General features: G+C 36.6%; 1 protein-coding gene across 1 annotated transcript in view; it reads left to right on the top strand.

Moving 5' to 3' along the window:
• Positions 1-4046: 4046 nt before the first annotated feature.
• Positions 4047-16310, top strand: part of jak1 (Janus kinase 1) — a 61976-nt gene continuing 49712 nt past the window's right edge. The window contains exons 1-3 of the mRNA XM_042514698.2: positions 4047-4318; positions 11300-11511; positions 14783-14906. Of these exons, the coding sequence (XP_042370632.2) occupies positions 11307-11511; positions 14783-14906 (329 nt within the window). The 5' untranslated portion in view covers positions 4047-4318; positions 11300-11306. The remainder of the gene's footprint in view (positions 4319-11299; positions 11512-14782; positions 14907-16310) is intronic.

Raw genomic sequence — 16310 nt, 5'->3', positions numbered from 1 at the left:
GATCTGCAGTGAGGGACACTGGTCCACAAATGGAGGTGTAAGGTAGTTCTGAATGCTTGCTCCACATTGTTGTCAACAGAGGGAGCTAAAGATCCATTATTGATGCACGTTATCTGTTCCTGAAACCTTAATTATGAATATTTTGATGGCAAAGTTGTTAAAGCAAATTAAGGGCCTGTTTACATTGTTATACATGTTAAATGCAGTGAAAAGATTTGGCTGAATACAGTTTTGATAACACAAAATGTATTTGTTGTCCCATTCCTACATGAATAACATTTTGCAGTTTAACATGATCCAAGACCAGGATGCATGATTTCCATAAGTTACTGCTACAGTCTTCAATGTGGTATAAACTGCAAAGTCATTGTTGTTTTCTAGAATCTCGCAGAATGTTCAATATGTGATTTCAACATATTACAGATCAAAACACTTTGTACTGTGGTGGTGTCTACCTGCTGAAATGAATCATATTTTTCAGAACCCTGTTTTGAATAATACATGACTGTTTGAGTCATGTCTGATAAACCACAGGTCACTGCACCTGTCCTTACAATGTTTTACTGAAAGGGTACATACTGTGGAAATCCCCAAAGAGTCATGATACATATTTTGTTTTTGTCTCACTCTAACCTCAACTCAACTTGACTTGCGTGTGTTTTTCTGACTTACTCTATGATATCTAGATACTTTATGGTAAAGCATACTTTTTGAGAATAAAACATGAAAGTCAAGCGAGGTTTTTAATTATTGAAAGAGTTATTGTCTAAATGAGATCAGGCATTTAAACCCGTTGGTGCATCTACTGTTTTAGGTAACAGCCAAGACTCTTCATGATGGCGACAGCCACGATCACTGGGGATTTCTGTCATACTTCCTTTATTGCAGTGCGATTAGTGCTACTGGGATATGGCATGGGAAGTCCCTTCCTCAAAATGAACCACCCATGTTTTTGTGTCTTACAGAAACTTACACATCCTCGTTCTTTAGTTGCAGGAAGAAAGTTTTGCCTTTTATTCACAAAGGTCCCTGTTTATTTGCATACCTCTGTAACAATAGACCAGTAATCCTTACAAGTAATAACTAATGGATTTATTTAATTTGGTGCTTGAGTGCCCACCAAAAGGCAGAGAGAGAAGGATGAATACAATTTAAAAAAACAAGCAAAATAAAAAACACTTTGCCTAAGGCTCCCCTATATAGCATGCATCAGCAGTATAAAAACATTTAATAAATAGTTTGTAATGCATTTTAATGTAGTTACAAGTAGATGTTATTGTTGTAGAGCCAGGTGTAGAAACAGATAATGAATGGCAAGTTAAACAAATGTAATACTACAGAATGTGTGTGTGTGTGTGTGATCTTTAGATCTTTATCATGCAGTCAGTGGGGAAACTCCGTAATTTGTATTCTTGATGACATCACCCACACAGAATTTTAATGAGAGAATCTGTCATTCATTTTCACACATTTCCTTGGCATATTTGTCCATGTTTTTTATTTCCTTTTTGTTAAAAATGTCATTGTAAAAGCAGAAATTGATATATCGCATGGCATGCAGCAAAATGATACAAGACATGAGTTGCGGTATACGTTAAGACATTTTTAATAATGGCAATGCTTTGCCACTGGAATGCTCTCACATATTTTCCAGTAAACAGCCACATACAAAAGGGCAGTTATGCAAATTTGCAAAAGATGGGGCCTATGCAGTGTTATTGTAAATATGTACTATGACTACATGTTTGGAGTTTGGAAACACAATCACAAGAGATGTTTTATAACTAAAACAAAGACGTGGTAGGAACTTCCTACATTTTACAACCCACAGTACGGCAAAGATCAATAACACTTCCTGCTACAGTTTTCAGAAGGTAAGCACAAATGTGGAGTCCAGGAGTGTGAAAAGTCCTTATTTATTCCCTGAAGGCAAAGAAGTATTCAGATCCTTTACATAAGTAAAAGCAGGCTAGCAATACCATACAAATACTCCACTACTACTAAAATTTAAAAAATCATCCATTCATTCATATGCAGAACAGTATTCACTGTCAGTATTATAGTGTATGATAAATTTGAATGAGTATGTTGCATGGTTGTAATTAGTTCACATTTTAATTATATTTTACAAGATAGTGTATTTAGCTGTCTCCCTAAAAAGTTAACTTTTCATGACTTTAGAAAAAAAGCCCTGTTTTCAGATTTTGGATGATGCATTTGCAAACTAATCCAAGTTGGGTTTTATTTAAACAATTTATTCAGCTTAAGAAGTGGGAAATGTTTCTTAACCCATCCATCCTTCAGTTTATCAGTAAAAAATGCTACGTTCAATCAAATGTGGAAATGCATGATCACAGGATTAGAAGAGTGTGAAAAATTGTAATCTGAAAAGCATATAAAGTTGTCAGACAAATATAAAAAGTGTATTATTTGCCTGTGAGATGTGGTGGAGTGGATAAAGAAAAAAGGAATGCAATTCAGTATCAGTACTTTACTTAATGTACGTACTTACATTCCACCACAGTTTGTCCCAGTTGTCCTAATATCTTGTACTCACCACTTTGGAGGGCTTTTTCCTGGAAACTCTCCTTTATCTAAGTCCCTCTCCACTAAAAAAAAAAAAAAAAAAAAAAAAAAAAAGTGTTTTGCTTAGTGTCACTTCAATTGGATGTTTGTCCTGCATATTGCCAAATGATGAGGGGGGCTGTATTTCCCTGCTCAGTTTCTCATTTCCCCTGTATTTCCCTGCTCAACTAAAACCTGAGTTTGTTATTTTTTCTGAAAGCTACTAGTTTGGTTGCCAGTCTAGTCCAAAATGCAACACCCATAGGTATGATATGGAAACATAAATTCTCTGGTGTACATACTCTAAGAATTTATGGAAAAGTAGCTGACATTATGTTTCCAACAGTTAAACTTCAAAATTTTAAATATTTGTATCTTAATAGATTCTGGCTTTTTCGAGAAAGATAAGGAGAATTTTTTATATTTTTATAACAAACTGATTGGACATTTAGATGGAAATACCATGTCAGACACAGACTGTTATTCAAATCCTTTTTTCCCTTGTGTCTCCAAAACAGTCCCATCAAAAGGTTCTTTTGATAGCTGCTCTGAAGCTTTTGATCGTATCACAAGGTCTTCCTCATCAGATGAGTGCCTAGTTTAAATGTACATGTACACGGTGATGGAAGAAGAATTCTGATATCACACAGTAAAAAAATACAACAAAACAAGTAAAACCCCTTCGTTCAGAACCTTACTGTAATAAAAGGCAAGAAGGCTAACATTAAAGCATCAAAAGTAGAGGTACTCTTCTGCTTAAAATGGTCCCTGTCAGTTTTATACAGTTATATACGATTTTATGTTTTTTTCATTTTTTTTATGTGTGGAAAAAAAACAACATCCATCCAACCGCCCCCCACCCACCACTGTATTAAATGGAAATGCTTATATGAGGTACTTCATTTTATGAATAATATTATAGGGACCACCTCTCTGTCTCTAATTGAGAGGTGAGTCTCCATTGTGGGAATAGATTATGGTAGTAAAAACAAACACATACACTCACTGTCTTCTTCTTATTGTTATTAGTTTTTTTTTAAAGTTATTCAATACATAGCTCAAGCAAATTTACAAAATCAGAGACAGGAAATAGCTTTGCTATCTTTGACTGATGTAATGTTCTTGTATTTTGGGTTTCTATTGAATCAATTTACATTTATGATTGTAATATTTCCTAAAATATATAAAATATTGAGTTTTTGCTTATCAAACCTTTGAACAAGTCTAAGTTTTGTAGATATGTACTATCTCCATCCAAAATAATTTGAACTTACTGTCAGAGTCCAGCCCATTGACTGTATATAAATACAGTATATATAGGTCTATGGTCCAGCCCAGAGCCCTTTAAGAGATGTTTATTCTAGTGCACTAGTCCAGCCAGAGATGCTAAGGATTTATGTCGTCATCTCCAGTGACAGGCTAAAGCCAATCAGCTGCTTAGTTCTTCAGTAGGCCATGACGTAGTTTTCGGGAAAGGGGCTGGTACTTGTCAGGAAGGGTAAGCAAGAACCATAGACAAGAACAGAGGACGACGTCCCTGTTCAAGGTACAAATTATCAACACATTCTGTGGAATTTGCGCAGTTTTTCAGTCCCCCTGGACACTGGATATTTTTCTCGAGGATTGTTAGACTGGAATAGCCGTGAAACGGTACTTAAAATCCGCCTCGAGAGGAGCTACAACTTGGTTGAAGCGTCTAATGTACTGATACTAAACGGAAGTAACTAGTCAGCTGCCTGTGTGAGCTCGCGAGGTGAGTAAATAACCTCTTATTAAATGTTTCTATTGAGAAAAATGTCTGTCTGCTGGTCCATTTAAACACCCACTTGTTTGTCATCTTTCCTCGTTGTTGTCAAGTGGGTAAACATACAGCTGGTGTTCGCTTTGACCATCTCAATCAACTACTGGCTAGCAAGCTAATGTCAACCTACGTTCGTCCCGTTTGGCATGATAGCAGCGGGACTCCATCGATGTTCAGTGGCACTGTACAGGCACATAGATGCTGCCAGGCTGATATACAATGTGATGAAATTATTTAAGCATGTAATGAATAGCTTTTACAGTGAACAGAGCGAGCACGAAATATTATAGGTATGTCATGATATGATGCAATCCAATACAACAACGCCATCACAAACTATGGCCTGCTATTGTACTAAAAAGTTTTTACATGATCTAAAAACAAATAATGGCTTAACGTTACAAGATTGACAACGACAGCCAGTGACATTTTGAATTACATCGGGGTTTGTATACTTGAAGTGAAATTGTGAATACTTTGGAGAAAAAGGTTGAAAAAGCGACATTTCTCTATAAAACAGCCAGCTTTCTATTTTTCTTTCATTTTGCGTTCGGGGATTATATGAAACCTGCTGTTTGTTTGATGCCGGACCAGAGGGGGCCTCAGGGGCCGCAGGGGCCAGAGGGACCCTGTTCCAATGCTGTGAAGATGGATTTTAGTAAAATGCTTGGATTTTATTCTGTCTACTGGAATTTAACCGATTAACAGAACAGGAAGAGGATGATCAAAAGAGTCACTTTGTGTCACACACCTGTCATTGAAACTGTCACTATTAGTTCATTAGTCCACAGACAGAAAATTATTCTGCAATGATGCTTATAAGTGATTCAATGTATGAGTAATTTTTGTGGCAATCCTGGCAAACATTCACAGTTTCCATTCTCTCAGATGTGAATATTTCCTGGTTTTCTTACTTCTCTGTGATATAGGCTAAGCTTCTAAGCTACTGCTACGGCTATTGATAGATCTCCCACAATTTCTTGACATTGCATAGATTAGACAATTAGGCTAACTGTCCAATTAAAAAAAACTGTCAGCTTAATTGACAATGAAATCCTGTAATGCAAATATTTTACTAAATCATACAAAATCCTGTTAAGGTAGTGTAAGTGGCTTCACACATTTGAGGCTGACTGAGTTGGGTGCCTCTTCTTGGGCTTGACACACACTCACACACACACACACACACTACAAAAATAGGACAGGAACACTTTAAACGTTAAAAGCATTTTAAACACACCTTTAAATTTGATGAGTATTTTAATAATGAATGAGCAGGTGGCAGGCTTAATCGCAGAGCTATTTTATTTTTACCATAAAACAATATACAAAATGTATTTTAACTCAAATAACGTAGATACATAGTTAACATATGTGTGAAGGGTAATTTTCACTCAGAGGTAGACTGTAGCTAAACTAAGATTAGTCAAGATAATTGACATTTAAATGCTAAATGATCACATGATATTTAACATCAAAGAGCATTAGATTTATCACATATTTAACTTCTTCCTGTACTAACCAAGTGGACTTAGCGACGCTTTTGCTTCACCAGCATATTTTCTGCCCACTGTGGTTTTTCACTTTAGGCAAGTTTGTTTTGTGACTTTCAAAAACTGAGACATGGTGCAGCAAATTTTTACTGAGATGTATTGAAAACTGTTAAAAAATGGTATTTATTTCCTGCCTATCCAAATTACAGTATTATCTTTTCTGGGTTTTTTTTCAAATCCAGTGTCCCTTCAGTAACTTAAATTTAGGTTTATAAAATGCATGTGCATAACATATTGAATTGGCAGTACCTATTATAAATTGATGTTGCTGTCATACAGATAACATTTCACTAGCTAATTTCTCTGATTAGTTTCTACTTTTCTGGTTTAAAGGCTGTTGATAATCAGTGAAATGCCTATTTTCTTGTCTTACATCACTGGAATTCCTCATTAAGAATCAGTACTTTACTGTAGTTAATAATGAATTTATCAGTATGGTGGCTATGGTGAAATTAAATATCACCAAGTATAAAAGGTTTATAGAATATGTCAATGTGTTATATAAATATTTTTTGCCTTGGAGACTTGAAGAATAAGGAGGAGCTCATATTAAAAATCCCTCACCATCAGAGCACCTATTCATGCCTTTGTTATTTTTTTGTGTGTAATACGGCAAAGTAATACAATTGTGCCAATTTAATGAACATCCTGTAAAATTGTTTTTAGTTTTCAGTCTCACTTTGATCAATATACCAAAGATGCGGTGATAACAAATGTGAACACTTAATGTCAGTATGCTTACATGGGTGCTGTATTATCACAAACTGGTACAGAAAAATCCCCAGTGGGATGGTACATTAATTAAATGATTTATTAATACTCAGGGCAAGCATATAGGGGGATGTCCTAGCTCTGCACGTACACGAGCAACAGTGTTGCTGCGAAGCACTGTTCAGATTATATAGTGGTGGAAGAAGTACTCAGATCTTTTATGTACAGTAAAAAAAGCAGTACATCAGTGTAGAAATACTCTATTGCAAGTAAAAGTCTTGCATTCAAAAATTACTTTAGTGAATAAGGCATTGTAATAAAAATATACAAAGTACCAAAAGTAGCAACTGCACATTATGCAGAATGTTATTATGCCCATTTCAGAATAATATATAGTATGTTATAAAATTGGACTTAAATTATAGACACATTTATGTGTAATAGTCACTCTAATGTTGCACCTGGAAAAGGTGGATCTAATTTGAGCAAATACTGCTGGCTCACATTTCCCCATCTATAATAATTAATCATAAATCGTTCTTTAATTCTATTGTGTATTGATTTGAATCTGCAAAATAACTATTAGTGGTGCATCTGTCAAACTAATGAAGGGGATTAAAAAACACAATATATCCTACAGATATATAGTGAGGTATAAAGTAGCATGGAATAGAAATACCTCAGACTTGAGTAAATGTTTTATTACTTTATTTTAGTGCAGCAATTTAGCAGTATTTCAAAAAAATATGACAGAAACTACTGAAAAGGTTGAAGAAAACAAACAAGGAAATTGATTGTAAATAATAATAATGATAAAATGATTAGTGTCATACAAAAAAGAACAACAATGACAAGTGCCAGATGGCCAGAAGTACTCAGATAAAAATTCCAAGCATTTTCCTTGTGTCTGAATGTAAACAAAGCTATTATTCAGTGTGAGTAAATCCTGCTCAGGTGTCCATTCACCCACTCATTATTATAATATCTCAAATGTGAGGGCAGGAGGGTGTGAAGGCCCAATTTTGGCATTTTTTTCTGTGCTAATTGGACCCAGTCCTTTTTGTTGATGCCAAAATTTGTCTTTTGTTGGAAAATAACTGGCAGAGCGGGAGTAAGAGCAGCATTTTCAGGGGCTAGCATTATTGTTTGGATAAAGATATAAGGATCTACTTTTTTTCATAGATGTGTGGATTTAATTCCATTAAATGATGAAAAATATGTTTGGATCACACCCAGTGTCAGTTTCTGGTGTGGTCTAAAGTCAGAAATATAAGTTAAGAAATTGCTGTAGATATTACCTACAAGCAGCTGTCACTGCACCTGAATTCAACTCTGTTCTTTTTTAAATAGAGTTCCTTTGAGTGCTTTAATTAAATTGTATTTTAATGGTGATTGGCAAGGTTCACCTTAGGACAGGTTTTATACAAACTGATTGTAGTGATAATGATATGATATGATTTGTTTTTTCAAACACAAGGTAGAGAGGATTTTTCAGATACACCTTGGGGGTGTAACAATACATTGATCTGGATTTATTTATAAATTCAATGATCAACAATCTGTTCTGATCAATAAAAAGGGAAAACATTGATACATATTGTCATCTTTAAGACATGTCTTTATTTTGTAATTCCCAAGGTTCGTCTCTGTATCCATTTCCATCCAAGTGCACCTCCCTCCTAAATATTCAAACAATGCTAGCGGCCGACTGCAAGGCAAACAATAGTAAGCTGCCAAGATAAAGACAGTGAAAATATTTACTGACTTACTGACATTGATTTGAAATCATGTTGTGGTAGACTTTGTGATGTCAGCTAATATGGTATGGTTGTCCAAATAATCGATATAATGTAATATCATCACAAAACCTGTGAAATTCACCTTTAATACACTACCCATCAAAAGCAAAAATTGTTATTAATGAGAAATAATTAGGTATGAGTAGAGTTGAAATGGTAGGAGAATTATTATTGTTATTACTGTTCAGTCACATTGAACCGTAAAGAAATAAAAAGAAATTAGCATTTTTTAGTTAAAGAAATGTTTTATATAGTTATTTCTCCAGGCTTTTTTGACTTCTTTGACAATATGAGAAGATGACTGTTCATTTGTTAGTCATTATCTTCCTTCTGTTGGCCTGTGTAGCCTAATAGAGCAGGACAATCCTTAATTATGTTGATTATTTGTCTTTGTGCTTTTTATAACCAAATGGCCACTGTCTGCAGCTCATAACCTCAGCAGCCACTTTATGGAACAATTAATTTACCCTAAACTTAAAAATAAAGAAAAAGTCAGTTTAGTAACCTACATTTAGTAACCTATGAGCAGCTTTATTTCAGTTTCAGTCTAGTTCTTTGCTGTGGTCAGTTTTTTCTACTCAACTTCTCAGATGAGCTACCTTTCTCAGACTTAAAGAGGCAGGAGAAACACTAAATTGTTTGGACCACCCAACCAACACAGAGTTAACATTTTATTTTTACTAACATTCAGCCATGTGCATTAATTAAGTAGAACTGAATGCTACCATTAATGCAAGGCCTATACCACCCATGCTACTAATCCTTGTTAGCATTTTTATACTAATTTTAATGACAACATGCCCATTTTGAAGTTATACATTAAAGAGCTGAAACAATTAGCTAAAAAATGATTGGTTTCATGTCAGAGCCTTTACTGCCAAGAATATTAATATTTTCTTTTTGGAATAATGTAAGAAATGATCTGGTTCCAGCTTTGTGATGGGCATTTTATTATTTGTTGACACACTAAAGGCCAAACAATTAATTAGGTTAATCTAGAAAAAATAATGGTCAACTATTTAATAATGATGGTAATTATTGCTGTCTTGGTACAGTTTTTTGGTAAAACACAGATGCATATCAAGGCAGTATTTGGTAGTCTTTTATGTAGACTTATTTTTCCCCAGACCTGAATCACCTACGCAGCTGTCAAGATTGGCTGTCTATCACTAAATGTCTAAAAGAGTCTCCAAGGTCTTGTTTTTGTTTGGTAGCAACAATATTTCCAGTCATTTTACAGCCTTTAAAACAAAGGCATTCACACATGGCAGGGTCACATCATCGAGAGGGAGTGAGCGGGACTGTTGTCATCTTTTTCAGCTGAAGTAGACTTGGGAAAATTTGGTCTAAAGATTACTAAACTTTTGCAAAACTGGCACCAGCTCAGAGCTGCCAGTCTCAACCAGTTTTAATCATATCCTTTGTTAAAGATAGCTTTCTTATTATGTCACATCAAATGTATGAGATATATTATTAACATTTAATCTCAGTAGTGGTTAGAAATAGCAAGTTGAATTTAAGTAGAAAGAGGAAGAGCGAGGGAAATTGACACGCTCAATGATTAACACATTCACTGTAAAAGGCAGACAGATGACTCACTGAAAATCTTTTCTCTAGAAATTCAGCTGTAAATGACAATAAAGAGAAATGATGACTATAACAGGATAGCCCACTTGCCAGGCTGACTACTACTACTAATTTTGAGAACTGGCATATGTGCTAGAGCACATGATTAAAAACATTAAATGTACATATTATTAAAGCTAAGTTTTACTTCCTGAGCTTGGCAGTTGATTTGAATATGATCAGCTTTAGCTTAGTGTGAAATAGGATAAGTTTAGCAGGGTAGAATTATTGTGTCCAAGGCACAGTAATTTAATAGAATTTATTTGTCAGCTTAGTAAGAAGTTAACAGGAGTTACAACAAGCAAGAAATGACAAAAACAGACAATTAACCCTTGTCAGTCTCTGTTTCCCCTTTTCTCCTCCTTTTCATGTTTGTGGATATATGCTTATGCATGTGATGGCAAGTGTTAATACATGCAATGATCATATATCAATATTTGTTTCTAGTTATGCTGATGTATTTAGCTGTAAGTGCTGTCAACAAAAAGACTCACGGCTGCTGCTGTTGATTTGCTGCTTTTGTTGTGCAGCTGGTGTAGACAGACTATTCGGCTCATCCTGCAGTGACGACCAGACTCGTCGCAGCCCCTGCGCAGCAGTGATCTGTCCCCCATGTTGTTGTCGTCAGCTCAGTTGAAAGGCTGACGTCATTTCACTTGTAGTGATACATCACTCTCTGTGCTTTTGTGTGTAAGTGCTCTGCAGTATGTTAATATGACTCATCAGGTTAATGAACATTGAACTTAGAGTTTCTGCTGCTATTTGCTGAGCTCACAATCAACACTCATGTCATACTGTAACACATGCCCACACACCTTTAGCACTTGACTGGCTATGTGAATGACAGTGGTCAACCGTTTCCTCAGAAAGTGTGGATTATATTATAATGTAAGGGTTGGATGCTCATTCTGGTAAACTTGATATTAAAAACTACTGATATGTTTAAAAACAGCCATGGGACTTTCATTGATAATGTAATTTAATTAATCATATTAGTGCTACTTAATAGCAAGTACTTGTGAAACATGGTTTGATTTACCATTTCACTGAACATCAAAATACAGTACGTTGTGTTTAAGAGAAAAATGAATGAGGTTTTAGGCGTTTCTAATGTGTGCATTTCCTCATTTGTCTTATTTATTCTGAACTGAATTAAATGCAAGGCTTACTTTGGTGCAATGTGAAAGCAAAAGAAATCTAACATTCCTACTCTCCCATTTCTCTTTTTCGCTTTGCTTGTCTAGTGTCTGAATGCCAACTCTGTGGGTGATGGAGTTGAGCAGGCAACTCTGTGGAAAGATGAGGAGGTCCAGTAAGAGGGCGCAATTCTCCTCTTCTCCTACTTCCACTTGGGGCCTCGAGATCCACTTTTACACACCGGAGGTGCACCAGCTGGAGTACTTCAAAGGCTGCTACACTGTGGAGCAGCTCTGTGTGGATGCTGCCAAGAAATGCTGTGAGTGACTGACTTGTTGGCTAGTCAGCAAAATCAAGAATTGTCTGCTCTGCTTATTGATGTACTCTATGTTATTGTATTGTGTATTGCCAGTATTGAAGGCGATGCTGATAGTTTTCGATTTACTGTGAATATAATGTGGGGCATAACAATTGGGGGGTTGACAACTGAGATCCCCACTCTTTAATGACATTGCATAAGGCGTAAAATTATTGATAATCAGTAAAGTGTTGTTGCTTTGTTGTTAGCTGCTTAACATGACCTGTTTGCCAGGTCCTGGCTTTGGTCAAACAGTGAAAACTTTTATAGCATGTGAACAGACAGAAAGTGAGACATATAAACACAAAGAGTACAGCTATAAAGAAAAAATATTAAATGACCAGCACCAATCCAACTGCCCAGATGAAATACAAGAATACAGCTTCGGGCCCAGATCCCAGCTCTTCTGTTGACGTGGCGCTGCGCTTCGGGCTTGCTCCTGAGATGGTTGGTGCCGTTGCCAACCTGCTACCTCTGCCCCCCTGGCCTGTCTATCACGCACGCACGCACACACGCACGCACACACACACACACGCAAACAACATGTTAGTGGCAACTCTTTCTCCTCCTCTCTTTTTGATTTATACATGCTACTTCTGTTGACTCTCTTTCTGTTTTTATATGGATGTATACACAGTGTATGTGAAGCTGTGTGTGGATATTGTATATGTATGTGTATGTATGTGTGTGTTTAGATGTAGCACACACAGCCACACACACAAATGCACACACACACGCACGCACGCATGCACGCGTGTGTGCGCGCACACGCACACACACACACACACACACACACACACACACACACACACACACACACACACACACACACGCACACGCACACACCTATATACACAGTTTCTTTGTTTTTGTTTAATTTCTGTTTCCTTAATGTTCTTTTCTGTCTTTGTGTCTTTTATAATTTATTTTGTTTGTTCGTATGGCCTTGCACTTGCCTTCACTTGTTTTGTTATGGCTGCATTTCACAATAAAGGAAATCTCATTTCGTTAAAAAAAGAAAAAGATTATATGATTCCTATGGTGATGACATGTTATTGCAAAGTGTTATTTACAGATTTTACATTGAAAAACACGGCTAACACTGACATTTTTCTCCTTTGCTATGTGGAACTCTATTTTCAAAAAAATGGTCTCAGTTTGAATCAGAGCATCAGCAGATTAATCCCATTCCTGATATATTGTAAAGTTAAGCACAATACAAGATGAACTAATCTCAGTTTTTTAAATCTTCTGTGCCATAATGACTATAAGAGGGCCAGGAGGGACAATTTCATTGGCTGTAGCTCTCCACCGTCAGGCTGCTTCCAGTTTTGCTCCGTCCTCTGCATAACATTAGACTATACCAGGTGCACAGAGCTCTTTGCCTGTGAGTTTTTGGAGATTTTATTGATTTGGTCATTTTTCCTTAATACTTGTGCTTCTAAGTGGGCAGGGAGGCTGTAGCAGCCCTCGGCATCAAACGACAACAGCGTGGAGTCGACTGGTGCTGAAAGTCCGTATTTGTCTGTCAAGCACTGTGAAACTAAAACACATAGAAAAATATGTTTGTTTTCTTGTATGATGAGAGCCCTCAACACATACAAATCAACATCTCAACATTTGATTGCACATTTATAAATAACATTTTCATTGCATCATTACTTTAAAACAAACACATTAAACATGTACAGAAACATCAGTTTCTATCATTTACAAGACACCATAATCAAATTGCCACCATAATTCATTTACAAAATACACCACGCCAGCCACACCATGGCAACACCCCCGATATACAACCAAACAACTTCAACGGCACGCCAATCAATTCGCCACATACCTTGCTTCGCCTACCAAGGGTGCAAACTTTCATCAGTTGAATGGCAGGAACAATACTCTGCAATATGTTCTTCTCGACCCAAACTGTGCACTAAGCAATGAACAAACAAGTTTGTGTGTAGTGTCACACTGGCAGCAAACAATGAATTATCACACCAAAAAAATGTTTTATATTTACCTACCATGCTTATCTGCTCTCTGCTCAAGGCTACCTGCTTGCGGTGTGGCAAATGTGGTGTATGATGACACTACCTGTTTTTTAATACAGCTTCTGGGGCATGCTGCTCAACCCGGAACATGAAAAACACAAACTACAAAACTATTGCCTCTGATGGCCCCTCACAGAGGCTATAAATGGTTTCTTGTTTTGTCCACTTGTGTTTATTGCTGTTTTTTCCTGTAGCCAAAAGACAACGTTCATACTGTGAACAACACGGATCAAACATTTCTGGTTTTGTTTCAGTTATTAAAAACACATTGATCCTTGCAATCATATTTTATATTTTATATTTTATCTTCACATACAATTCCTGTTAGCAGGTAAACTCAGTTTGCTCTGTGTAACGTGCTATGGCTCCTTGAAGAATAGATTTGACGCATATTTTTTTAATAAACAGCTAATGCTTTTAGGATGCGTCTGAAACAAGCAAAACTGTGCGTCTGCTTGAATTACAAAAATTGTTTAGAGCGGCTGCCATCAGCTTGGACGTCACACTTTTCTAATTAAACTATTAATCAGTTTTGTCTTCTCCATCAGCTACCCTGACAGGTAATAATTTGAATGTGCTGTTCTGTAATGATTGGGCAAAATGGTTTACGTCTTTTAACAAATAATTTTTCAGCCCCTGTGGCTTTACTCACTGATTAACTTCATGAAATACGGCAATGCAAAGTTAATTGTTCAAAGAGGAATAAATGGAGAGAGTGTTAAACCACACTCTCACAAATGAGAATTCCTCCCTGTCTATTGCTTTTCTCAAATCCAAATGAGTGTTTATTACAGCCTTACCTCGAAGTGCTGCCATTCAGCTGTCAACATTTGCAATAAAAAACATTAGATTCCAAACAATCACACGCACATGGCTCTACTGTACATCAACTGCAACCACAGTCCAAAAGCTACAATTAGACTAAATGTCACTCAAGGGCCTCTTAGAAGAAGCATCTCTCTGTCTCTACACAAAAAATACTAATTCTAACTGACTTTGGTTAGATTTGCTAAGATTATAATGGTCTCTTTTCATTGCAGACATTTTAAGGTTTGCTTTTGACTAAAAACAGGCTGATCTTAAATCCTCTCCTTGAACAAAGGCCTGCAAAATAGCCTCAACCCCACTTCACTAAATGATCTGAATATTGATCTTTTTTGCTCTTTTTTTCTTTCCCTTCTCAGCAATCTCTCCCTTGTGCCATAACCTGTTTGCCCTGTTTGATGAGACAACTGGCACGTGGTACCCCCCCAACTATGAGTTCAAGATCACAGATGAAACCAGTGTCAAGTTGCACTATCGCATGAGGTAAGACTACATTGGAGTTTAATATTGTAATTTTTAAGCTGCTATATGGGGCGGCAGTAGCTCAGTCCATAGGGACTTGTCTTGAGAACTGGAGAGTTGCTGGTTCAAATTCTCGCCTGGACCAAATATGGAACATGGACCGGTAGCTGGAAAGGTGCCAGTTCATCTCCTGGGCACTGCTAAAGTGCCCTTGAGCAAGCACCAAACCACCAACTGCTCAGGGCACCTGCATCTCTGTATTTAATTCATGTTTATAGGTCCTGTTTGTGCATTTGTGTGTATTTCGGGCCTAAGTTTGTAACATGTAAATGACAACAAAAATTGAATTCCCCTTTAGGCATTTATGAAGTATGTCCTCTTCTTATAATTATTATTATTATTTTTCTCCATGAAGTCAAAACTTCACTTGAAACAACATGAGTTTTTATCAAATGTGGTGTAGTCTTAAATATAGTGGAAATATTATTTAATACAAGATCTCCTATGTGAGAAACCCACCTCAGGATATAGCAACCTTTCTGGACTTCTGATAACAGGGCACCTTCCACAATGGAGCTCTACACCCGACCTGCAAGATAAGGTGCAGGGATCTGTGCACTGCCAGCTGAACAGCATTCAAAGGCAGGAACTTTAGCATGTTGACACCTGACTATTAAAACTGGCTCCTGCAATGTAAAATGTATTAATTTCTTGTGGGAAGGAGCAGGAGGTGGAGCGATGCTAAATGATACCAAACAAACCATGTGCCATAACGAACCAACCCGAAGGCCATCACAGAAGTAGATACATGAGGCTTTAAGGGGCAGGACTGTTTTCTTGTCTACCTCTAACTGTTGTTTTTAACCTTTGTGCTGAACAGCACTTCAGATTCAGGTATCAGATTTGTTTAGTTATTTGTCATATGCAAGTTAACACATAGTCAGCAATTCAATGAAATGTTATGGACAAGAAGAACCAGTCAGCTCACTATTCCAAACAATAAAAATAGAAAAAATAGATTTAAAAAAAAAAAAGATATATCTATATACATGTACAAGGTCCGGAATGTAAACATTAACAAGATTTAAAGTGTGTATGCATGGGTTTTTGTGTGGCAAATATGGGGTTAATGCAGGGTATTTAGCCTGTTTGGGGTCTCAGGGTTGGTTCCTGGAGAGGATGCCTCCACAGGCCACCATATTTCTGCCAGGAAATTAAAATCAGGGCTGGGCAATATATCAATATTATATTGATTTTGTGATATGAGACTAGATATCGCTTTACGTATATTTTGGACATTGTTAAGTTTATTGTCTTTTCCTGGTTTAAAAGGCTGCATTACAGTAAGGTGATTTCATTTTCTGAACTTACCAAACTGTTCTAGCTGAATTTCTTATTTGTCTTTACCCACTTAGGCCTCATATC

This window comes from Plectropomus leopardus, chromosome 5 (assembly GCF_026936395.1).
Source record: "Plectropomus leopardus strain MGB_pleo_1.0 chromosome 5, ASM2693639v1, whole genome shotgun sequence".
NCBI classification, from domain to species: Eukaryota; Metazoa; Chordata; class Actinopteri; order Perciformes; family Serranidae; genus Plectropomus; species Plectropomus leopardus.
The sequence above is the reverse complement of the archived record's forward strand: the minus strand, read 5'-3'. Positions and strand labels throughout refer to the sequence as shown.